The 27,027-nt window shown below is 37.8% G+C and overlaps 1 protein-coding gene across 3 annotated transcripts in view; it reads left to right on the top strand.

Moving 5' to 3' along the window:
• Positions 1-27,027, top strand: part of Dbct (Dihydrolipoamide branched chain transacylase E2) — a 561,035-nt gene that overhangs the window by 231,073 nt on the left and 302,935 nt on the right. For all 3 annotated transcript variants that reach the window (XM_090372955.1, XM_090372954.1, XM_090372953.1), the window contains exon 5: positions 25,228-25,367. In XM_090372955.1, the coding sequence (XP_090229081.1) occupies positions 25,228-25,367 (140 nt within the window). The remainder of the gene's footprint in view (positions 1-25,227; positions 25,368-27,027) is intronic.

The raw sequence follows: 27,027 nt of genomic DNA, 5'->3' as shown, positions 1-27,027 counted from the left end.
GGAGGGGTTATGCTATTAGTTAAGAAACACATAAAATCCAAGGAAGTGAAGCCAGTCGACATCGCTGGACAGTGCAGTGTCGAGTCAGTTTGGTGTAACATAAGCATTGGGAGATCAAAATTGAGAGTAGGAGTGTGCTATAGACCTAATGACTCTGATGAGTATAGTGAGAAACTGTACAGAGAAATAGAGTGGGCCAGTAAATCAGAGAGTCTTATAATGGGGGATTTTAATTTCCCAGACATTGACTGGAATTTGGGGGCTGGTCACTCACACACTAGCAAGGCTTTTGTGGATTTATTGGATGTTTGTTTTCTACATCAGCACGTTAGGGAGGCAACTAGAGGGAGTAGTACTCTTGATTTGATTATCAGTAGTGATTCTTCATGCATTAAGAATCTGCAGATAAATGAACCACTAGGTGGCAGTGATCACGGTGTTCTGAAGTGGGATTTACTCAAAGAGGTAACTACCATTAGGGGTAAAGGGAAGGGGTATTGCTTTCGTAAAGGCGACTACGATGGACTGAGACAGTATTTAAATTCTATACAGTGGGATCCACTGATGATGTTACCAACAGCAAATTCAAAATGGGAAGTATTCAAAGAACTTATCTTGGAAGCTACTAGGCTTTACATACCAACTAAGAAATATTGTTCAAGGTTTAGGCCTAAATGGATGTCAGATGAACTAATGAGGCATATGGCAGAGAAGAAAAATGCATGGGATACATACAAATTAACACGTGACACAGAAGCCTATGATAGATACAAGTTGATCTGTAACCAAGTTACAAAGGAGGTTAGGCAGGCGAAGGCAGATTACGAGAAATCCTTGGCAAGGGATGTGAAGAAAAACAGCAAAGAGTTCTTTACTTATGTAAACTCTAGAAGGAAGGGGATGAATCAGATTGGTCCACTTGATATCGATGGGTCAACTGTTGATGATCCTGCTCAGGTAGCTAACAAACTAAATGAATATTTTGCATCGACATTCACACATGAGGAGTTATTCAGCGAGGGGAATGCCAGAGGTGTATTCAACTCTGGCAGGGAGCTAGAGAATCTTGTAATAACTGAGAGTAAAGTGGAGGAGAAATTGTTGAAGATAAACACAAGAAAGGCACCTGGGGTGGATTGGATCTATCCAGTTATATTAAAGGAGGCAGAAAAGAAAGTAAGCAAACCCTTAGCCATAATTATGAGAGCTTCCTTGGACTCAGGGGAGGTACGCATGGACTGGAGAGTTGCAAATGTGACCCCAATTCACAAAGGAGGATCAAAGGCTGACACAAGTAATTATAGACCTGTGAGTTTAACTTCTGTTCCTGGAAAATTAATGGAGGCACTGGTTAAAGAAGCACTGCAGGATCATCTAGACAAGACTTCAATTATAGCTCGGACACAGCATGGTTTTGTTAAGGGGAAGTCTTGCCTGACCAATTTGATTGGATACTATGATGCAGTCACAAAAGAACTGGATGCAGGAAATAACTTTGATATTATATACTTGGATCTTAGAAAGGCTTTTGATGCTGTTGCGCATGGAAGACTGCTGCACAAATTGGAGCAGTGTGGCATTGGAGGCAAATTGCTGCTATGGATAAAGGGGTGGTTGAGGGGGAGAAGACAGAGTGGTAATCAATGGACACTGCTCATCGTGGACTAATGTTATTAGTGGAGTCCCTCAGGTTCAGTATTGGGTCCTTTATTGTTTTCTGTATTTATAAATGATATTGATGATGGTAGATCAAGCTTAATGTCCAAGTTTGCAGACGTTGACAGGGTTGTCAAGGGCACTACTGACACTATGCTGCTGCAACAGGATCTGGAAAGATTGAGCAGATGGGCTGAGAGGTGGCAAATGAAGTTTAACAATGATAAATGTAAAGTACTACATATGGGAAACAGCAACCCCAGAGCAACGTATCAACTCTGTGGCACTACACTGACAGTGGTAGAGAATGAAAAGGGCCTGGGGGTGGTTGTGCAGGCAGATATGAAGTTCTCTGAGCAGTGCAGACGGGCTGCAAGAGTAGCTCATGGTGTATTGTCAATGATATATAGGAATTTTTCTAGCAGGGATAAGGAGGTGATTATTCCCTTGTATAAGGCAATGGTCAGGCCACACCTAGAGTACTGTATACAGGCCCGGAGGCCTCGTTTCAAGAAGGATGTAGAGCTGCTGGAACGAGTACAGAGAAGGGCAACAAGATTAGTGAATGGAACAAATTGGTGCTCTTATGAAGTAAGGCTTAAGTTTTGCGAATTACAGTGTCTGGAGACTAGGCAACAGCGAGGTGATCTGATAGAGGTGTACAAAGCCTTGAATGGGTTGAGCATGCTCAGTGCTGATGGGATTCTTCCTATTCCTCAGAATAATCACCTGAGAAGGCATAAATTCAAATTGAGGAAAGACAGATGTAGGATAGATGTGCGGAAATTTGCCTTTAGCCAGTGGTGGTTGGTAGGTGGAACAGACTTCCATCCCTTGTCGTGGAAGTTGATAGCCTAAATAAGTTTAAGGCTCAGCTGGACAGGTATTTCGAACGAACAGAGGGGTGAAGTGGAAGTGGTTATTTTTTATTTATTTATTTTACTTTATTTTTTTTTGGCTGATGCTGCATAAGCTTGCTTTCTTGCATCAAATGCCTCTACTAATGCTAATGCTAAAGAAGCATTGCCGGATCATCTAGACAAGACTGCAGTAATAATTCAGACACAGAATGGGTTTTTTAAAGTGAGGTCTTGTCTGACCCATTTGATTGGATGCTATGATGTGGTCACAAAGGAACTGAATGCCAAAAATAATTTTGATATGATATAATTGGATTTCAGGAAAGCTTTTGATACTGTTGCTCATAATAAAAAAAATAAATAAATAATACTGCTGTACAAATTGGAGAGGTATGGCATTAAGGGTAAGTTGCTACATTGGATAAAGCGATGGTTGAGTGTGAGATGACAGAGAGTGGTAATCAATGGACACTGCTCTTCATGGACAAATGTTATTAGTGGTGTTCCCCAGGGTTTGGTGCTCGGCCCATTGTTGTTTTGTGTATTCATCAGTGATATTGATGAAGGTATATCAGGATTAATGTCCAAGTTTGCAGATGATACAAAGTTGGCAGGATTGTTAAAGACAGTAAAGACACTATGCTACTCCAACTGGATCTACATAAGTTGGGCAAATGGGCTGAGAAGTGGCAACTGAAGTTTAACATCGACAAATGCAAAATACTGCATATGGGTAGCAATGACCGAAGAGAAATGTACCAATGGTGTGTGTTACTACACTGAAGGAAGTGGAAAGTGAAAAAGACCTGGGGGTGATTGTGCAGTCAAATATGAAGTTTGCTGAGCATGTACAGTCGGGCTGCCAGAGCAGGTCTTGTCAATGATATATAGGAATTTTGCTGACAGGGATGTGATTATCCCATTGTACAAGGCAATGGTCAGGCCACTCCTAGAGTACTGTGTAATGGTCTGGTGGCCTTATTTTAGGAAGAGTGTAAAGGCTTAAATTTTGCAAATTGCAGCACCTGAAGAGTAGGCACCTGCGAGGTGATCTGATTGAGTTATATAAGGCCTTGAATGGGTTGAGCAAGCTGAATGCTGTTGGGATTCTTTCTCTTGCTCAGATTAAGAGCCTGAGGGACATAGATTAAAATTGTGGAAGACAGTTGTAGAATGGATGTGTAGAAATTTGCCTTTAGCCAGCGGATAGTTGAATTGTGGAACAAACTTGCATATGTTGATTTGGAAGTCAATAGTCTAAATAAATTTAAGGCTGAGCTGGACAGGCATTTGGAACGAATGTAGGGGTGAAATGGAAGGTTTCTTTTTTTTTTTTTTTTTGTGCCGATGCTGCATAAACTTGCTTTCTTGCATTTTATGCTTCTACTAATTCTAATGCTGATTCTAAGCTTCTACTTAAAACAACAACTTTTGGCAGGATTCCCATCAAAGGTGCCCCATATGCCACTTTAAATACATCAAAAGGGATAATCGTGGAATGGGACCTCATAAACAATTCTGAAGTGGAAATTGTACAAGAGTTACAAAACCAGAACGTCATTAATGCGAAAAGAATGCTTATCAAAAAGGATGGTAACCTGTTACCAACCTGTACTATCATACTTTCAAAACACCAATCCTACCAACTTCAGTGAAAGCGGGATACCAGAATTGCCAGGTAAAGCCGTACATCCCCAATCCAATAAGGTGGTTCAAGTGTCGAAAATATGGCCATTTGCAAACAGTGTGCAGAGGAGTAGCTATTTGTGCTACCTGTGGCTCAAAAGATCATAACAATAAAGAATGCAATATAGTCTCCTCGCTGCCCAAACGTCAAAGGAAACCACCCTGCTTATCCCAGAGACTGCAGTATTTGGTAAAGAGAAAACCAAGTACAGAAATATAAAACTGAGTATAAGGTTACATACTAAGAAGATAAAAGGCAGATACCATTACTCCCAGCAGTGAGTTCATATGCAGCTGCATTAATGGCAGTCCAGAAAACAAAAGTAATTGCATCACAAACTGACATCTCAGTTTGTGATGCAATAGCAGACTGGGCACACCTAATAGCTCAGTAGCAGATTGGGCACACCTAACATCTCATTAGTAGACTTGGCATGTACTCTACTCTTACAGACAAAAACTGATCAGCAATTAATACTCCCATTATAATCCCACCATGTGCTAAAGATCCAACACCAACCAGCAATACAAATCCCGCCAGACCTGTAGATAAAAAACAGAAAAATACTGGTACTATGGAAATTGATGAAAAGGAGCAAAATGAACCAGTCCTGCAACTGTACGCTACTGATATGGACAGTGGTGGTGGTTGACCAAATTTCCCTAGAAAAGAAAAAATCAAAACAGATCGGTGCAAACAGGCATCCCATCGTAAATCATCGGAATCATTAACTAAGTCCAAATAATGCATACACTTCTTCAGTGGAATTGTTGTGGGCTTCGAAGTAACCTTAATGATATCAAAGATCTGATTTCCATCTATAATCCTGCAAGTGTGTGTTTACAAGAAACAAACCTCACTCCACATATAACATTTCAATCAAGTACTACAATATAGAGTGATTTTAAATTATTGTTGGGGTTTCTGTGGCCTATAATTTTCAAACCGGAAACAACAAAATAAAACTGCTTACGGAATATGAAAGTGTAACTCAAAAAGTTTTATTACTTATAGAATCAATACTTCAACATGCACGCTTTTCGTGGCACGTCAGATGTCCAAGCAATATTCAATTTCCCTCTAAATGTTCTCCAGCATTTATTATTATTATTACTAGCCATATAGTGCAAGGAAGCCTGAGGCTTATGCTGCACCAACTAAATAAAATTTCCAATTTACCCTGAGAGGGGGGGGGAGAGAGAGAATCATCAAGAAAGAGAAGGGTGATGATATCCAGCTCAGGACCCTGGGTGTGCCAAACTCATACTCACCAGATGTGACCCCCTGGGGTTAATATAAACCATTAACCAGCATTCTTAGTGCCACCTTGTTTGCAATGAGAATGAATCATATAATTGAACTCATTCCGAAAACTTTTTGGAGACCATCTCACAATTTCTTATCATTCTCAATATACGAACACATTACATTGAACGCCAACTACAAATATCAATCTATCACATCCTGACACGGATGACACAAAATGGTTATGGACTATCCAGCCAGAAATCTACTGACATTCACTTCTATACCAGATGCAATATGTATCCTGAACTCAAGTTCCACTTGAATAACCATCCTCTTCCCATAGCTAATAGTATTCGTCTACTAGGATTGTTCTTTGACAGTAAGTTAAATTTTCAAAAGCACATTGAACCTCTCCGGACTACTTGTCAAAAAAACTGAACATACTCAGAATCTTATCAGCCACAACATGGAGAGCAGATCGTTACAGCCAGCTTCATTTATATAGAACCATAATCAGATCATGACTGGACTACGGCGTGCCTGTCTTCAGCTCTGCTAGGGAGAGTGCTTTATCTCGCCTCAACCCTGTTCAACTTTCAGCTCTCAGAACAGCACCGGGTGCATTCAGAACATCTCCAGTCAAAGCTTGTACGTTGAAGCCCATGAACCTCCTAAATGTCAGGAGAAAGATGTTGCTGTTGAACTATAAGGTATTCGTGTCAGACAGCACCTGGGAATTCTCTCATCTCCGCAGTTGAACTATGAAACCAAGATCCAAAACCCAGACGACCCATTCTAATTGGTCAATACTTTATAATCCTCAGTTTTTGACCTTCTATAGAAACAAACCACAGACAGGCTGGTATTAGGCTAAAGCATCTAGCAGAAGATTGGGATATACACTTCAATAAAATCTTGCAAGATCCTATAGATCCTGACCCTCCATGGTCTGTCATCATGCCATCTTGTGACAATTATTTCCACCAGTGGGGTAAACACTCTCTATCAGACATTAGCATCCAACAGCTACACATTGTACATACTCAACGTATCAAGAGATGTCAGAACTTATTTTGACAAACCAAAAGATGTCAGAACTTATTTTGAATAGGTAACAATATGAGCAAAAGGTTTAGAATCATGGTGAAGTAAGTCTGACATATGCCATTCTGTCCCGAAACAGCTTGTATGATGGAGGTTGTTTCAAGTTTATACTGTTATTATTATTATTATTATTAGCTATATGGTGCAAGGAAGCCTGAGGCTTATGCTGCATCAGCCAAAAAAAAAAAAAAATTCCTGAGAGAGAGAGAGAGAGAGAGAGAGAGAGAGTGAGAAAAGTGTAAGGAAATCAACAAGAAAGAGAAGAATGATGATATCCAGCTCAGGACCCTGGGTGTGCCAAGCCCATGCTCACCAGATGTGAGCTCCTGGGTTGAAATCTCAATAAATGGAGGATTTTCAGTGAAATCTCAAGAAATGGAGCACGTGAAGAGGCCAACCAAGTAGAAGAAGCATCCCAGAAAACTTCCTTCAGACCTAGAAAACATAAAAGGAAAGAGGCAAAAAGAGCTGTAGCCAGAAGATGTCACAATTCAGGTCAGGCATATATGAACACAAATTGAGTGTAAGCAGTTTGAAAACTTAGATTGTGGTCATAAAAAAAGATGCATAGAGTCCTTAGCCTAACAGAAGAGAACAATTTGATAATTTTATATCCATGGCTGATTTTTCTCGACAGAATGTATATTTATGCAGTCTTATACATCACGAACCTATAAAGCAAAGGCAGCCTCGGAATGGCAGTTAGGGAGGAAAGCAATGTACAAATCTGTCTTACATTCAAAAAGAAAATACCATAGTACATGTTTGTAAAAAAAAATTTTCTCGACACTTTTGTTGTTATCTGATCGAAGAGTGGCATGAGCTTTAGAAAAAGTAAGGAGGGGAAAGTCTGCAGGAGAACATTTAAGGGGTAAACACATAACGGCTACTCTTACCTTCCAAATGATATCGACAAACAAAAACAATTACGTAAGAATTATATTAATATTTCCCCAGCATTTCAGAGTCATTATACTCGAAAAGGTAATACAAACAGGAAGTTTCTTAGCCTTGACTTGAACGTAAGAAAAATGTATGTGCTTTATTGTGAATGGTGTAAGCAAAAAGACACTGAACCTCTTAAAGTTGTCTGAACTTCTTAAAGTTTATTAAAGAGTATTGCTGTAGGCATGTCTTCAACACAGAATTTAATTTACATTTTCACATTCCCCAAAAGGACCTTGCATGGCCTGTGGCAAGTATAAACAATCAATTGATGTAGAAAAGGACAAAGAAAGGACAGGTGATTTGGAGGGGTAACATGTTTTGCATTCGGCAAAAGCAGAAAAAGCAAGAAATCAATTAAGTGCTGATGAGGAAATTCTGACATTATACAATCGCAATAGATTTACAAAAAGCCCTACCATTCCCAAAATTAACTGTTTCTGAGGTCTACTATAGGCACAATATATGCTGCTATAATTTAGGTTTGCATGACGTCACAAATAACCTTGGCTACATGTATGTTTGGTGTGAGACCATTGCATCCAGAGGTTCACAAGAGATTGCTTCTTGCCTGATTAAGCATATTAAGTTGAACCAAAAAAAAAAGCATGTGATGATACACTGGCCAAAATCAGAACATCAAGAACAAGAAAATCAGAACCTTATCATTAATGAAACTGATTCAAGAAATTTCAGTTGAAGTCATAGACCACAAATTCATGGTTTCTGGCCACTCTTACCTTCCAAATGACCCAGACTCTGGGCTGATTGAGCCAGCTGGGAAAAACAAGATCATCTATGTTCTGAATGGATGGTATGATACTATGAAGTCTGCCAGAAGACACAACAGGTTTATGGTTGTAAAGATGCAACTAGTTGACTTTTTGAAAACATAAGCTCTTGAAAAAGGCATAACAAAATGAAAGAAGAAGAATGTTGAAGGCAAAAGTGTAAACTGGTTGAAGATACAGTGGCTCCATTATGGAAAAGGAAAACCCGTTCACGATTTTCTACAAGTGTACATTGGATGAAGACATCCTTTTCAGGGAACTGAATGTCGAACCCAAATAGGAAGGTCAACCTAAGAGCTTGAAAAGTACTGAACAAGAAAAGTTGTATGATGGTCCTACAGTGTTGAACTTTCTAAAGAAACGAGAAATGCTATATCTTCTCAAATACCTTCTTTAAAGGTATTAGAAGCTCAAAAAAAGTTGATGAATTAGGTCCCTTATCTGACTACGAGAAAGAAAAAAATTAAGCATAAACAGTAGTTTGTTTGTGTTGACAGTGTTTTATGATTATTGAATTAGTGATGACGACTTTTTAATTGCTTTTAAAAAAAATGAGAACATCAACAAAAAGCAACTATATTATATATTTTTTAATTTTGCGACCATCTTTTACATTATAATTAAATTTATTATGTTCATCTTAGCTTTTTTATGATCATTCTGCAACAACTGAGACAGTCTTAACTATTTTGACAAAAAATGCTCAATGTGCCTATCATTGAGGTTTTTAAAATTTTTCATAATGTACTTTTTACAGGGAAAAAATATAATCTCTTCTGTATGAAAATCATAGTGTTGATAACACAGTCATCTCCTTACAGTAATTAACCATTTTAAAATAGGTAAATTACTTAGAAATATAATGATGTAAGCCTATATAAACACTGCTGACCAAAAAAATTGAATGTTAACAAAAATTGTCAAGCTCATGTAAATTTTTAAATTTTTTTAACCTCCAGGCATATCACAATTCATTAAATTAAATTTGTTGAGTTTTTTTATGAATGCAAACACAAAACACCTTGTTCTCAAAACTCAGAATAGACTGACTTACACCACTATGAATCTCAGCCCTCCATATATAATGTAATTACAGTTTTTTGTTCCAACTGAGAATTATTGTTCTAGTTTTAGGCCCAATTGGATATCAGATGAACTAATGAGACTCGTGGCAGAGAAGAAAAATGCATGGGTTGCATTTTTCTTCTCTGCATATTGGGTGACACAGAAGCCAGTGGTAGATATAAGCTAGTATGTAATAAAGTCACAAAGGAGGTTAGGCAAGCGAAGGCAGATTATGAGAAATCTTTGGCAAAGGATGCAAAGAAAAACAGCAAAGATTTCTTTACTTATATAAAGGGAAGGGGACGAATCAGATTGGTGTACTTGATATTAATGGTTTCACTGTAGATGATCATTCTCAAATAGCTGCCAAACTAAATGAGTACAGCCAGGGCTCGCATAACACGAGTTCGATTAACGCAATTTTCAGTTAACGCTATTTGAAAAATTATACCACTTTTCACTTTACACGATGCAGATTTCCATTTAATGCGATCTTTTTTTTTTTTTATGTGATAGTTGAAAAAGATTTGAATCGCACGTTAAGCCTACCGCGAGTCGTACAGGCAATAAACAAACGTTTGCCTGCTGCCCGCCTTGGTGTGTTACTCGTTTGTCTCCTGCTAACAAAGTCAATGCACACTTGCATAAAAATTCAAATTTTTAAATGAGCCAGATAAAAATGTTACCGCAAAGGAGATAACGGTAAAAGAATTAGATGAAATCTTTCGTATCGCATAGGACCTCAAACAAAAGGTTTGAGGTTCTCTGCAATACTTATTTCGCCAGGGTCCAGAGAAGATTGTTGTTGGCTATCGGAAATTGATTGATGAAAAGAGAAAGTCAACACTGTTCAAATATATCCGCAAAAGTCATTTCTTCATTGTGTATTTCATTGTGTGTCATAGGTTCCCAAACTTTCTCGGTTCATGGCGCCCGTCCTTTGTGTCTCAGTAAATTTTTCAAGGGGCACTCAGACCAAAAGAAATACCTAACAGTTCCCTTTAGTAGTTAGGTCCAAACAACTGAATAAGAAATGCTAAAACTGTGAACTATCTCGAGCTAGTAGTTCGCGCAGTGTCCGACAGATGTCAAGTATCGCTGTGTTTCCTTCGAAAATTTTAAATATTCCGCTGCACACAGTTTGGGAACCGCTGTTTTATGCAATAAACATTTAATTCCATAATTATTTTCATTATCTTTTACATTGTATACAGTTAAAAAGTTATTTAAAAGGTATTTTTAAAATTCTTTATGGACATTCCAGAAGATCAAGGACCAATTATAATTTTCCTATTGATTATTATATTCAATTAACGCATTTATGTTTTGCGCGATGTGCTCGCAGGGCGAATTAATCACGTTAATCGAGGCCAGCCTGTATTTTGCATCTACATTTGCATATGAGAAGTTATTCAAGGAGAAGAAGGCCAGATGTTTTTACAAACTCTAACAGGGAGTTAAATGATTTTCTAATAACAGAGCAAAGTGGAGGAGAAATTGAAATTATTAAACACAAAAAAGGCACCTGGGGTAGATGGGATCTATCCACTTATATTAATGGAGGTGGTAAAGGAAGTAAGCAAACCCTTAGCCATAATTATGAGAGCATCCCTGGACTCAAGGGAAATCCCCACGGACTGGAGATGTGCAAATGTATCTCCGATTCACAAAGCGGGATCAAAGCGTGACACAAGTAATTACAGATCTGTTAGTTTGATTTCTGTTCTAGGGAAAATAATGAAGTCACTGGTTAAAGAAGCATTGCAGGATTATCTAGTAATAATTCGGACCCAGCAGTAATAATTTAGACTGCAGTAATAATTCAGACCCAGCATGGGTTTGTTGAGGGGAAATCTTGTGTGACCAATTTGATTGGATACTATGACGTGTTCACAGAGGAGCTGGATGCAAAAAATAATTTTGATATCATATACAGGAACTCCCTGACTTACGTAATACTCGACCTACGCAAATTCGACTTTACGTAAGTTTTTGCTGGCTGGTACAAACTTGAAAAAAAAAATCATGGAAACGTATTTTTCATCCCATAGGAATTAATGGTGGTATCGTGAAAATATCGTAATGTGATCCAACAACACGTTTTTTTTTGAAATTCATTCCAAGTCCTTGGAAGTTGAAAATTTCGCTATATTACTAAGCTATTTATCTCTCTAAAAGGCCCATTTTTATAATGGAAATTGTGCTACACTTTCATCGTTAACATATGTTCCATTATAAGAATCAATTTTATATGCCTTTGTGATATTTTTGTAAAACACATTTCTGGAGATCACTACCATAAAAACAACTTGCAATTTCTTGTTTATTGGGCTTTTCTGTTAGCGCAATCTGTTATAAACGGATAGTAAACTGGATCTTATTGCATTTGCAATAATCCCTATAACTGGATTGTGTGGGTTTTTACGTTATTGTATTATGGTAAAATGTGTTCCCCTTCACTGAAATCTTCAGCCATATAAAAAACATAAATAAATTTTCAGAATTTTCTCTTCATTCCTATTTACTTATTACAATGATGAAGGGAAAGAGACCAATGGAAATTGCAAGTGCTGGCAGTGCTAGGAAACGAAACAAAACAAAATTGATTTAGAAATGAAGATGATGAATTAAGAAGTATGAAACAGGACAAAGTTTGTCATCAATTGCACGGAATTAGGTCTCGCTGCTTTAACAGTGAATACTATTTTAAAGGACAGTGTGTGTATAAAAGAACATGTTCAAGGATCAACATATTTCACACAGCTGCCAGTCTGTTCAGATGCTATATTGAAGATGGAAAAGCTATTAATAATATGGATGGAAAATCAGATTCAGAAGTGAGTCCCCCTGAGTCCAATGGACATTTATGCAAAAGCAAGAAGTATTTATGAAGATATTAAGGATAAGTATGGTAAACCCCAAGCCAAATTCGTGGCAAGCAGCGGGTGGTTTAATAGATTCAAGCTGTGCGCTGGTTTCCAAAACATTAAAATGTGCAGTGAAGTCACCAGTGCAGATTCTGCAGCTGCAGAGAAATTTTGTGATTTGTTGGGAAAAAACCCCTTCTAAATCTCCACAGACCTCGACTTCCACAGCGGTGTGCTTATCAGTTGGAGAGTTAATTCTGGCAACGATGCTCGAAAGTTAAAACTTGTTGATGTTATGTCTGTCAACTCTCTCTTTTTGTAATTTTATAATTTTGAAATTTTTCCTGCATATGAGATAAAAAAAAATTGAATAATTCTATTTACATGTTCATCGAACATTTCTTTTTTGCTTCTATCAAATTCAGCACGCATAGTTGCGAGTGCAGAATTTCTCTAAAGGCTTATTTAGGGAAATTCTGACTTACATAGCATTCTGCAGAATGCAACCCTTACGTAAGTCGGGGATTTCCTATACTTGGATTTCAGGAAAGTTTTTGATACTTTTGCACATGGAAGACTACAAATTGGAGCAGTATGGTATTAAGGGCAAGTTGCTACAATCGCTAAAAGGATGGATGAGTTGGAGAATACAGAGAGTGGTAATAAATGGACACTGCTCTCTGTGGATTAATGTTATTAGCAGAGTCTTTCAACGTTCGGTGTTGAGTCTGTTGTTTTCTGTATAAATACAGAAAAATATATCAGGTATATATTAGGCTTAATGTCCAAGTTTGCAGATGATACGAAGGTTTGCAGGTTTGTTAATGACACTAGTGACAGTACACTATCGCAACAGGATCTAGAAAAGTTGAGCATATGGACTGAGATGTGGCAACTCTACTTTAACTTTGACAAATGTAAAGTACTGCATATGGGTAGCAGTAATCCCAGAGTAACATGTCAACTGTGTGATACTACACTCAGTGTGGTAGACGATGAAAAACACCTGGGGATAATTTAGCAGTCAGATATGAAGTTTTCTGAGCAGTGCAGACAGGCTGCCAGAGTTCATTGGGTTTTGTCAACGATATATAGGAATTTTGCGACCAGGGATAAGGAGGTGATTATTCTCTTGTATAAGGCAATAGTCTGGAAGCCTCATTTTAGGAAGGATAGATTTGCTAGAACGAGTATAGAGAAGTCCAGCAAGACTGTTGAGGCGAACAAAGGGGTGCTCTTACGAAGAAAGGCTTAAGTTCTGCAAATTGCATCCTCTGGAGACTAGACATCTGCGAGGTGATCTGATAGAGATGTATAAGGCCTTGAATGGATTGAGCAGGCTCATTGCTGATACGATTCTTCCTCTTGCTCAGATTACAAACCTCAGGGGCCATAAACTGAAATTGAGGAAAGACAGTTGTCAAATAGATGTGTGGAAATTTGCCTTTAGCCAGCGGGTATTTGATTGCTGGAACAAACTTCCATCTGTCATTGTGGAAGTTGATAGCTTAAATAAATTCAAGGTAGAATTTAAGAACTAGACAAACATTTGGAATGAATGGATGGGTGAAATGGGAAGGGTTTTTTTGGCTGATGGTGTATAAGCTTGCTTTCTTGCATCATATTCCTCTAATAATGCTAAAGTTGTTGTTTCACCTGCCTCATCCATACAAACATAAAACATCGTATCACTAACAGCATTTTTCAATGATAATTTTGTTTACTGTACTCTAGGGATCCGCATTGCAATCTAGCTCTACAAAGTTTTGCCTGCACTTTCTTTACATTTTATAATTTCCTTGGAGTGTAGTGACCTTAAATTACAATATATATTTTAAAAATCTTCTATTGTGATGGAATTTGCAACTCTGCAGGCCCTTTGATATATCACTTACGAGCAACACATACACATGTTCTCAATTCATTCAGTTTGGTTTCACCAGGGAATACTCCTAGAACATTTCCTCCTGGCTTTACCCTCCGCACCAATATCATTCCAATTTGTTAATCAGGTTGTCAGAATCTTCATTCTGACAACCTCCTCAAAGCCATTCCATTTAAGTTTTTATGGCAAACTGTTCTATTTACAGCTAGGTACAAGTAACACTGTACTTAAACAAGATAGGTCTGTGGTCATTAGTAACCAGAGCTTCCCAAACCTTCCACTCAAACGATTTTTTCCCATCTACTCCAGAATACAAAATTATGTCAAGATAGGATTTTTCCATGGACAATGGGGAAGGTAAGAAGCTGCTGCATGTCGTTTGCCACTCCCCACTCATTTGAGTAAAGGAATTCCTCCAGGAGTAAATATCTGTCATTGCAAGAACCCCCCCCCCCAGAGCATAGAGCGAGCATTTTAATCTGCAGCAACTATCCTAGGTTTACCATTCAATATGACATCAACCTGCTCAAGATAATTAATATAGGGTTGTATATCATTCCCATATTTACAGTACAAGGACACCAGATAGACAGAGCCAGTAGGAATACCAATTTCGTAGCACATGCCAGATGCAAAACATAATGATGTAATCATAGTAACCACTAAATTTGGGTTAACCACAATAATCACAGCATATGGCATGTCACCAATCTGTATAATTCTGTACATAACTGGGTATCCCTGGACCTTATTTAGATAAGCGTATAGCTCCAGAACAAGTAAAATGCCATATCACAACTCCACTACCACACAAGTGAGACGAGCAGCAACATCTCATCTTTTGCACGCTGGGTATTCACCTGTAAAATCTTTAGAATAAAGGTATTCATTTCATACCATTTATAAACTACCTTCTTTTTATGGGAGCATTTTTTTTTTTTTTTTGAATGATGCTGCATAAGCTTGCTTTCTTGCATCATATGCCTATGCTAATGCTAAATATTCAGGACATAGTTAAGAACAGCCGAATGCCCAGCGTCAAGCTTCTTCCGACTACAGTTGACTCATCTGGCGGGAAGCTGTCAAGTTAGAACAATTTTTATAAGAATGTGCCTGTCAGGCACACCGACCACAGAAGTTCTCATTCTTACAATAATTAGAGATGTGTCCATTTATTCTGAGGACTGAGCAACAGACTTCTGAATTTATTTATCCATATCCTTCTTAAAGTGAGGATTAGTGGAGAAGTTTGTATGGAGTATTCACAATGTGGCTAAACCATTGTCTTATACAGTGAAATAATTACTTCCTTGGTCCTGCTGGCAAAGTTCTTGTATAATCATTGGCAGAATTCCATGAGCTGTTCCAGCAGTCTGTTTGCACTGCCCAGAGTACTTCATGCCAGAATGTATAATTACCTTTAGATCATTTTTGTTTTCATTTTAAGATGGTGTAAAATGAAAGGAAGCCATAAACATTGGTTGGTATTCTTATAATAATGCTGCTATACAGCACTCTGCTTTTATCACTGTTTAAACAGGTACAAGTACAGCTGCATTTATCAAGGTGCAATTGCAACTTTTCAGCCTATCTGCCTAATTTTTTTGGATATTGTTGCATCTTGATTCCTGTCAATAACCACATTAACCATTGTGTCATCTGCAAACTTAGACAATATGCTTGACATATCCTCATCAGCAACGTTACTAAATATTGAAAACAGTAAGAGGCCCAGCACTGCATCATGAGGGACTCCGCTAATAACATTAGTTCAAGAGGAACAGTGCCCATTATAATCACCCTACCCTCTATCTCTGCTACTTGTCCATCCCTTTATCCATAACAGTAATTACACCAGTACATGATGAGAGCCTTGTCAACAGCTCATTCCTGGAGAGACTGTACTCATGGAGTAGAGTTTTCCTCCATGGTCTCTGTGTATTATCAGGAGAGACTGTGTTTTACAAGGATGGGATACATTTAAATAGAAGGAGTGTAAAACTTTTGCTGATGCTATTAAGGCAGTATTAGGTGGATCAGAATATGGCTAGAGAGGGTGGAGGAAATACACTAGACTTAATAAATTAACAGCAGCTGCAAGTAGAAGTTCCAGGGATTTCAAAGCCAACTGTGTGGAGGGGTGGGGTAAACATGGAACAAGTGAATACATTGGCTATGTTTTGGATACTAAGAGTGAAAACAGGTGTTTTTTTTTTTTTTTTATGAAAACTCCAAACACCAGAGGTATTAGAACCTATAGTACTTGGTACCGTGCCTGGGTTGAGGGTCGAGAAGATGAAAGAAGATATTTGTTGACATTATTAAGGCAGTATTAGGTGTAATTTTCTGTACTGTAATTTTCAGGAAATACGTACGAAGGAAGGTTTTTACAGAAAACAGCAGTTGAATGAATAAACAAGGAAGATGAAAAGTTGGTTCTGTGAGTTTGAAGTTGGATAGTAAATGGATGCTGGCTGGTAGCGGCATGTGTTCGGACTGTTTTGAAAGAGAGCGGGAATAATAGAAGTCAATTCAGAAGAATAGTGCCCATGGAAGTATCTGTAGAAAAGGCATGCATCAGAAACATCTATGAGACAGCGAGTGGAGAGACTCTGTTAGAGAGGAGTCATTAATTAACCAAATTGCCCTCTTCTGAATGGAATCTAGAAGCCTGAGAGAGGTTTTGGGAGCACTGCCTCAGATGTGAGAACGATATTCTAAGGTAGGGCGGATTTGTGATTTGTACAGAGTGAACAGCTGTTTGAAAGAAAAGTACCGCCGAGAGCGAAAGAGAAAACCAAGTTTTTTAGATGCAGAGAAAGCAATATTTGTAATGTGCTTGTGCCAAGAGAGATTAGAAGTTAGGGTAATCCCCAAAAGAGATATCATTTTTCCTAGAATTTTGAGTGTCACCATAGATAAGCATAGTATCAGAAGAATCCTTTTTTGCGAGAAATAAGACAAGACTGAGTTTTGGATGGATTGAAATCAACTAAGTTGTCGTTGCCCCACTGGAGAATTACCAGATCAGCATGTAAGGAATTGGTAGTGGATATTTGAGACGTTGAAGCTGTTTGTGCTGGTCAAGGTTTCTCAAATTGGAAGGTAGATTGCAATGTGCTATGATCAGTAGGACTATGGATAGGAATTTCAGTCAGTTGAAGAAGGTCATTAATATACAAGAGTAAAAGAGTGGGAGAAAGAACTGAACCTTTGGGGACACCAGCATTAGTGGAGAAGTTAGAAGACAGAGAGCCATCTACCATCAGTAAGCGATCAGAGAGAAAACTGGATAACCAATTACAAAAAACAGTTGGAAAACTATAAGATGGAAGCTTGTTTAGAAGACCTTTATGCCAAACACGATCGAAAGCCTATGAGATGTCAAGAGCATCTTGCTTGTGTTTCACCGAACTTTTCCATTCAATTTGTCCATAAATGGGTAACATAAGCCAGAATATCACAAGTGGATTGACACTGATGGAATCCATACTGGAAATCATTGATCAGATGGAAGGTTTCTAAGCAGTTTAACAGTTGGCAGTTAATTGATTTCTCCATTACTTTAGAAAGAATAGAAGTAATTGCAATGGCACGATAATTGGATGGGAGGGATTTGTCACCCTTTTTAGGAACTGGCTGGATTTGAGCAAATTTCCAAGCAGAAGGAAAAAAACGACTTTGGAATAAGAAAGTGAAAAAGGCCGCAAAGAACAGGAGTAAGTTCAGGAGCACAGGTTTTGAGAACAAGTGGAGAAATAACATCAGGACGTGGAGCTTTCTTAGCATTGAGATTTGTCAAAATCCTTCTGACATCCTTTTGATGGAAGACCACAGTAGTCAATGAATGGAGTGTGTTGGGAATGGTGGGAGGTGTTTTACCAAGATCATTAATACATGAGTTGGAAGAAAAATGGGATGCTAGCAGGTCAGCTTTATCCTTGGCTGAAGTGACAACAGAACCATCTGGTTTTGACAGAGGTGGGAGCAGAGATGGGCCAAAGTTACAGCCAATAGCTTTGGCAAAAGACCAGAAGGCTCCGCTACCATTAGGGCAAGAAGCAAGTTTTGTACTCTTAGCCTGTTCAAAATCTAGTTTGAACTGATTAATAACTGCTTTACAATTGTTGCGAGCTTTGGTGTAGGCAGAAAATGAAACTGAAGAATTGGAAACAAGCCAATTACGATATTCAATATTCTTCGCTTGAACAGCCTTAGCACATTTATTGGAAAACCAAGGTTTAGATAAAGGATGAGATTTTAAAGTAGAGTGTGGAATAAAGGATTCCATTCCTACAAGAATAATTTCACTGACACGATATGAGCAAACATTGACATCAGAAGTTTTGAAACAGCAATCCAACCATGGAAAAGAAGAAAAGAAGTCTCGCAGGTCATCCCATTTTGCATTCTTGTAATTCCAAACATCACCACTTTGGGAATAGCCATGAGATAAATGCTCCATTGGAGAAGAAACGATCACCAAGTTGTGATCTGAGGTGCCTAAAGGACCACTCACTTCGACATTGTACTTAGAAGGGTCATTTGTGAGAAAAAGATCAAGCGTGTTGGCTGTATGGTTAGGATTGTCCTGTATTCTTGTAGTTAAATGAACAATCTGTGCAAGGTCATTAGTGATTGGAAAAGCCTCAACAACTCGACCAGTTGGGTCTTTATGACTAGAAAACGGAAGCCAGCTGGAGTTGTGAACATTAAAATCACCAAGGAAATTTACCTCACTGTTAGGAAAGTTGGACTGGAGAAAGTCAAGTTGCAAAGAGAGGAAGTTCGAAGAGAAGATCGAAGAGAGGAGATTCCAAATTACCAAGTCTCTGACAGGGAATATCGGAACGGACATATGCACAAGTACCACCTTTGAGGCAAAAGGAATCGTACAGTAAATAATTTGAGCAGCTGAGATGAGCAGTAGTTGAATCAACTGATAACTGAGATTCTGTCAGAAAAAGTACATGGGGTTTGGCAGACTGCAAGTGGAAATGGACATCGTTGAGATTAGAATTGAGACAATGTATATTTGTTTTCACAAATATACATTGTCTATTATATTTGTGAAATGAACTGGGAAGTGTTTGGGAGGTTTAGATCTTTTTGCAGATAAGATTACTCTATTAGTTTGACAATTCATGGTGTATTCAATAGTAAGAAAAAGTGTGTGGAGGTGGGGGAGGAATGCTGTGTGAGTAATTAAATTTTTGGATATGGCCTACACATGGTAAGAATATACCAAGATTCTTGACATAACGTGGCATTGACAGTGTCTCCCCCCACCCCTCGCATACACACACAACTCAGACTCCCTCCAGTCACTATCTGTCAGAGTAGAGGTAGAAAGATTATACACTAGCTGATCTGGAAGCCTCCTAAAGAGTTACCGATAGGTTCGGTCTGGTGTACTAACTAGCGGCCGGCCTGCGAACACTGTTTTAGAGCTGTACCCTCGAAATGTAAGGAAGATTGAATTTCGCCTTGATGTTCGTTACAACCTTAAAATTCATCAGCCATGCTGCATGAATGGAGGAGATGAGGAAGGGTTGACCGGAACTTAGCTCTGGAGACTAAACATGGGTTCCACCACTTCGAGCCTCCTACACAGTGGGGCAGCATTCCTCTATGTGGTGTGGGTGGTACACCTCGACCCCTGCTTATATTGGTTCACACCTGAGTGGTCACCCACAGTGCTTTTGCATGGAGGTTATACCCAGGAAGGTGCAAGCAAAGGATTTGGCTATCATAGACCGTCCGGACTTCGCCAAAATTGGGTCCACTTGACTTGAATATCACCTGAATATCAGTTCCATCAGCATTTTAGACTCCCTGCTAGCAAGTACGGCTTCTTTGGCATATCTGATACTTGCGTGTCCATTAATTCTAGTAATTAAATTCAATGAAGAATGAAGTACCAGTAAAGTCAAGAAAGGTAAACATGCGGGGTGAGGTGGAATTGGAGACATGATAATATTCAGACCTAACAGAGGCAAAATTTGAATATGCTGAGCACAATGTGTATAGAAAGGTGTAGTGTACGATGTTTCTTGTCTACCAGCACCAGGAGATCCCCCCCAACTCCACATCGTAATTTTGTGATATAATACAAAATCCGTGAAGGCTAGATAAGGTGTGTGATTTGTGCTAGTATGTTATATTGTTTTTCTAACCACTTGGTTTAGGGGGAGGCTCCTCACGGAGTATCGCCAGCCCCTAGTTTCTGTCCTCGGCACTGGGAGCCAGGCGAAGTAAGTAGGGACACACCATAGCTTTGGAATGGCAAACCCCTGTATCAACTGAACTTATCGAAGGAGAGCCCAGTACAGAAAGGACAGTTTAGACAAGATTGAGAGTAGTGGGGGTAGATAATGCTCTGTTTAAAAAAAACTTAAAATCTAAGGTACGTCCAGTTGAAATGTGTGGCCAGTGCAATGTGGAGTCGGTCTGATGTGGCATAAGCACTGGGAAAAGAAGAATGAGAGCAGGAATGCATTTTAGGCTTAATTAGTATAACAAGCAGCTATGCAGACATGTAGTTTGGACCAGTAAATCAGAATATGTGATAAAAATGGGAGACTTTAACTTTAGAGATATTGACTGCAACTTTCATGTTGGTCACTCACACAATAACAAGAAGGTTACGGATTTATTGGAAGACTACACCAGCATGTTACAGAATTAACGAGAGTGTGCAATACCCTTGAACTGATTATCAGCATAGACTTCTTCATGCATTAAGAATCTGCAGATAAAAGAATCACTAGGTGGCAGTGGTCATAGTGTATTGATGTGGGATTTATTTAATGGTATAACTATTGTCAAGGGCAGAGGGAAAGGCTTTTGCTTTCATAAGGTATCTTATAGTGGTCTTAAACAGTTTTTAAATTCTGTGCAGTGGAATTGAATTAAATTCTGTGCAGTGAAATTCTGTTGATGTTACCAACAGCAAATTCTAAATAGGAAACATTTAGGAAAGTAATCGTAAAAGCCACTAGGCTTTTTATACCAATCAAGTGATACTGTTCAAGCCTTATACTTAATTCAGTGTGAGATGAGACTCATAGCAGAGAAAAAAAAATTCATAAGATGCATATAAATTATCAGGTGATATGGAAGCTCACTGTTGATATAAACTAGTCTGCACTCAAGTCACGAAAGAGGTTAGATGAGCTAAGGTGAATATGAAAATTCCTTGGCAAAGAATGAAACTGAAAAGTAGCAAATATTACTTCTTTCTTCATCCCCTTCCGTACAGTAAACACTGGAAGGAAGGGGATGAATCACATTTGTCTATTGCATGCAAATAGTTTAACAGTTAATGATTTTGCTCAGGCTTCTGAAAGACTCAATAGGTATTTTGAATCTGCATTCACACATGAGGTGTTTTTTATGGTTTATGAAATTCTAACAGGTTACTAAATGATTTTGTGATAACCGCGAGAAAATGCTGAAGCTAAACATAAAAAAAGGTACTGGGGTGGATGGTCTTATCAGTGATATCGAGGGAAGAAGCAAAGGAGGTAACCAAACCTTTAGCCATAATTATGAGAGCATCCTTAGACTCAGGAGAGGTTCCTATCTAGACAGGAATGTAATTATATTGCAGTCACAGTATGGATTAGTTATAGGGCAATCTGACTATGCTATATCCTGAAAAAGGCCTCTGAGGTTGGGCAAATTCATATCTTAGCAATAAATAAACTGATACACCAATCATAAGAATAAGTATTTTACTGTAACTGAAAATTTACAAATTAAAATAAATAAAATTACTACACTATGTATTTACAAAAACTGATATTATAATAAATTAAATTATGTACATTGTGAAAACATTAAAACTGTAATAAAATCCTTGCAATAAAATATACTAAAATAAACCGGATTAAAAGCGATAAAAACGATAAGAAACCTGGAGCTTTCGGAAGAATCAGGCTCACGGTACTTATACACTTGGTTCAGTCAGCGGATGGTCTGAACTGGAAGCGGAAACAGCTCGGGAGCGTGCCAAGCAAAACCGTTCATCCGTACTTAGGACAGTGGTTTCAAACAGAGGATGCATACGCATACCTCTGCCCCTATTCATGATATTGTTGTCGGATGAACTCATTCGTAAGCTCTCGAGCCATTTATGGTCCCAGAACCCATGCGCTCGATCCACAATAACCGCATCCTCTGGGGGAGATTTGATGCTGCCTCTCCTAAAAATGCTCGGCCACATCAGATTTGTTGTAATCAGTGGTTTTTATAGCATTTGCATGCTCCCCCAGACGATCCTTGAGCCGCCGTTTTGTCTCGCCCACATAACATTCCCCACAATCCGGGCATTTTATCCTGTATACTACTCCACTACTCAGGTCTTTTACTTGGGACACAACTGTGTGCAACCTCTGCCCAGGAAGCTGCACATAGCGTGTTTTATAACCACGCAAAATTCTCGCTAGATGCTCAGTAACGCCCGGATAGTAAGGAATGTATGCGGTAGCCACAGGAACAAACGGTTCCCGACAGTTGGACTCTTCCAGTTCAGACCATCCGCCGACTGAACCACGTGTATAAGTACAGTGAGCCTGTTATATAAGGAAGTGTTGCAGGAAGTTTTGTTACTGCTGAGGAAGGAAGCCGATGCTTCCGAAAGCTCCAGGTTTCTTATCGTTTTTATCGCTTTTAATCCGGTTTATTTTAGTATATTTTATTGCAAGGATTTTATTACAGTTTTAATGTTTTCACAATGTACATAATTTAATTTATTATAATATCAGTTTTTGTAAATACATAGTGTAGTAATTTTATTTATTTTAATTTGTAAATTGTCAGTTACAGTAAAATACTTATTCTTATGATTGGTGTATCAGTTTATTTATTGCTAAGATCTGACTATGCTATTTGGACACTGTGATGCAGTAACAAAGGAACTGGATGCAAAAAATAATTTCTACATTGTATACTTGGATTTCAGGAGAGCTTTTGACACTGTTACATATAAAACACTTCTGTACAAACTAATTAAGGGATGGTTGAGTGGGAGAAGACAGAGTGTGGTTATCAATAGGCACTGTTCATTGACTGTTGTTATTGGGTTCCACAGGTTTGAGTGCTAATCCGTTGTTGTTTTCTGTGCTTATTAATGATATATTGTATGAAAATAAGGTATGATATTGCAATAAGACCTAGAAAAATTAAGCAGATTGGCTGAGAAATAGCAATTGTAGTTTAATATTGAGAAATGCAAGGTATTTCACATGAGCATGTACCAAATATGTGGTACCACACACCGGGCAGTGGAGAATGAAAATGACCTGGTAGTAATTGTGCAGTCAGATATGAAGTTCTTTGAGCAGTATAGACAAGCTGCCAGGGCTACTCATGGGGTTTTGTCAATGTTATGGAGGAGTTTTGGTAGCAGGGATAAGGATATCCTGTTGTATAAGGCAATGGTTAGGCCACATCTTGAGTATTGCATACAGGTCTCATTTTAGAAAGATGTGGATCTGTAGGAATAGGAATGAGAGATGTGCAGAGGGATCAGTAAGGAGAAGAAACGGTTGTTCTTATCAGGAAACACTTCACTTCTTTTGCAATGCCTGGAGAATATCTGATTATACTGAATACCTGCAAGGAGATCCGATTAAGTTGTTTAGGTCTTTGAATGGCTCATACCATCTGAAATTGAAATTGAGGAATGATGGTTGCATGTTAGTATGCAGAAATTTGCCTTCAATGATCAGGTAGTGTATTGTTAGAATACACTTCCACTGTTTTTGTTGTAGAAATGAGTAGCTTGAATAAATTCATGGAAGAACTAGACAAACTATTAGAGGAGATGGTGAGGTGATATATGAAAGTTTTTTTCTTTTGATTTTGTTGATGCTCTGTATGCTTGTTTTCTTATATCATTTCCGCTAATAATACTAATGTGGAATAGTATGAAAAGCTGCTGAAATCTAAGTATATGATGCAAATTAATTATTTATTTTTTCATCTGTTTCATTTATTACTACATCATAGTAACTATTCAGGCCTCTGTAGCTGAGTGGTCAGGTGGGAGTGCAATAGTACATGCTCTTTGAGTAAACCAGGGTTCAAACCCTGACTGCTAAATACAGTTGATCTGATCTGCAAACCCACACTGGCAGCTTATGGTCCATTTCCCTCAACGTGAATCATTGAGGAGGCCTTCATTCTGCAGTGGTTTTGATAATGGCTGCAGTTTATATATATATTTTTAGTAGCTATTCAAATTGCTCACACAATCAAATCTGTACTATGATTTCTACATAATTATATTCCCTGGAATAGAGGTCAAACTTTACAGGTCTGAAAATTAATCACTATGACCTTTGATTTCCCTTTGTCGAGACATCTTTCCAGTCTATGGAGTACCTCATAGATTGGAGGTGTACAAATGCAGTGATGCCCTTACAGTTATTGCCAGTGGCCTGCTACCCTCTCTTGCTGTTTCTTTCAATATAATTGAATAGATTTCTGTTTAAACATGGGTGCCTTGTTTACTTTTATCTTAAACAATTTCTCTTTCACTTTCTTATCTCAAAATCACTTTGTTTCTTCTGTTATTCCCATTCCAAAAATGTCTTTGTTTGTGAATGCAGATCTAAAACATTTATTCAATTTGTCAGCAATCTGAACATGCACATCAATAGTTATGCCATTCATTCTGGTGGGCCAGTGTTGTTCATCACTTTCCTTCTTATTTTAATGTAAGCAAAATGTTCTTCAATGTTTTTTTTTTTTTACATTCTTAGCCAAATATTTCTCATAATCTGCCTCATCTTGCCCCCCACCTCTTAGTGACCTGATCCTAGACTAGTCTGTAGTTTTGAAGTTTACTTAGTTATTCAAGCTTATTTATTGTGACTCAGTCAGATTGTCTTAGTTTATTTATTTATTATATTTTAGTTGCTTTCAAAATCAAATGGAAAATAGATGATAGTTCTATGGAAGATTATAATGATTTCCTCTGTAGCTTTGTGGAGGGTAAAATGCTCTATATATTCAGCCCTTTCTCCATTTATTGAATGATTGTTATGGTTTGTTTTATTGCTTTTAATATTACACATATGTATAATATGAACTTTAATTATAATATTTTTAGCTAGCATTGAAGAGCAGGTTGATCAAGTTCAGGATCAAGATGCAACACCTAACACTCCAGGAATTGAAACAAGTTTCAATGCTTATTCTAATAAGGCTTTGGCTACCCCTGCAGTTCGTAGATTAGCAGCTGAGCACAATGTATGTATTTCTATGGATGGATATTTACTGTTAGAGCTTTAAATAAATATACATGGGCATAACCAGAAAATCTTCAAAAATTACTATTTACAGAAATTTTTAAGTCTGTTGTCAACAAGTATCATCTTTCATCTTCTCAACCTTTAACCCATGCACAGTATAATACTATAGGTTCTAATACCTTTCGTGTTGTGGGGTTTCATAAAAAAAATCTTCTGGTTTAAAGTATTATTATTTTTATGACAGGTTTTTGTTTGTTTGATGATCTTGTTTGATTGAAAATTTTGTTTGATGAGCTTCAATACAGATTCACATCCAATAAGTGTCATGCTGTATAATAATTATACATCGAGATATAATGCAACATCGGACATAAATTGTTGAAACCATCAGATTTTAAATATTTTTAACACATCATTTTATAAATTGTAGAAAAATAAAATGGTATCAGTAAGTAAATTGGAAATTAAATAAAATCATATGTTTTTAAAACATGAGTGTTTTTTTTTTTTTTTTTTATATATTTCTTTGTTTTTAATTTAGTTCCACCTCTAAGCTGCATTGAGTAGTCATTCAGTTACGAACATTAATTGGCTTTAATCATTCATACAATAATGTTAATCTTTATGCCTGTTTTTAATACATTGCTTGAGACAAAATTACCAGAACACACAGAAAATGTATAACTCGTGCAGCTTGCAATGAAGTGGGACAAAATTTGGTATGACAGTGTACCATAGAATAACAATGAAAATGAGGAGACAACGAGAAACTTCAGACAGGTACAAGGGACATTTATAGGGTCTGTATCAGAATTGCCAAAAGGTCACATTACAGAAGTCGATACAACGCTCAAAAATATCATCACATAACATCAGTGTGGCATATGAACCCTTCAGCGGCAAAACAGGCCTAACAATCGTGCAACAAATCCCATTCTTCCACCAGTGCAGACCTGCGGAGCTGGCTGTTGACTTGCAGCGTGATGCCCAAGGGATTTAAGTCTGTTAATCGTGCTGGCCACAGCATTCATTGGATATCGTCCTTTCAAAATATTCTTCCATCACTTGAGCTCTATGTGTAATGGCATTGTTACGCATGAAAAGAAAATCTTAGCCAACTTCATCCTTAAGGAGTCACACATAGGATTCGAGGATCTGTATTCAAGGATATATAATTTTCTATGAAATAATAATGGAAAAGTAGGATAAGTGTCCCAGATCAGATTAATGCCATTAAATTATCGATTAAACATTACATCAGTCTGTAAAATAATTACTACAGTAAGAGTATATTAAGCACAATAGAGGTATTCAAGAGAGCAGACGTATGATAAGACTTAAGCATGATGATTTAGAATAAAAGTATACAAAGTGAACCATTAGGTCAAAAGAACCAATAATTTAGAATAAATAATTAATAATAAAATAAATATCAATAATTAGCCTCATCAACACTGTTTTATTTCTGCTTTTTATTTTATTTTTATTATGTTGTTATTAATTATTTGTTTATTTATAGAGTATAGCACATTAAACCAACTCAGGCTATCTTAGCCTCTATCATTTCTTTCATCAAGGGTTGGCAGCCAAAACCAAAGAAAACACAGCAATAACCAAGGCCTCTGTTTCTGTTATGATGTATACATGGCAGACAGAAA

Source organism: Mastigoproctus giganteus, chromosome 4, assembly GCF_048544385.1.
Source record: "Mastigoproctus giganteus isolate SK-2022 chromosome 4, ASM4854438v1, whole genome shotgun sequence".
Lineage (NCBI taxonomy): Eukaryota > Metazoa > Arthropoda > Arachnida > Uropygi > Thelyphonidae > Mastigoproctus > Mastigoproctus giganteus.
The sequence above is the reverse complement of the archived record's forward strand: the minus strand, read 5'-3'. Positions and strand labels throughout refer to the sequence as shown.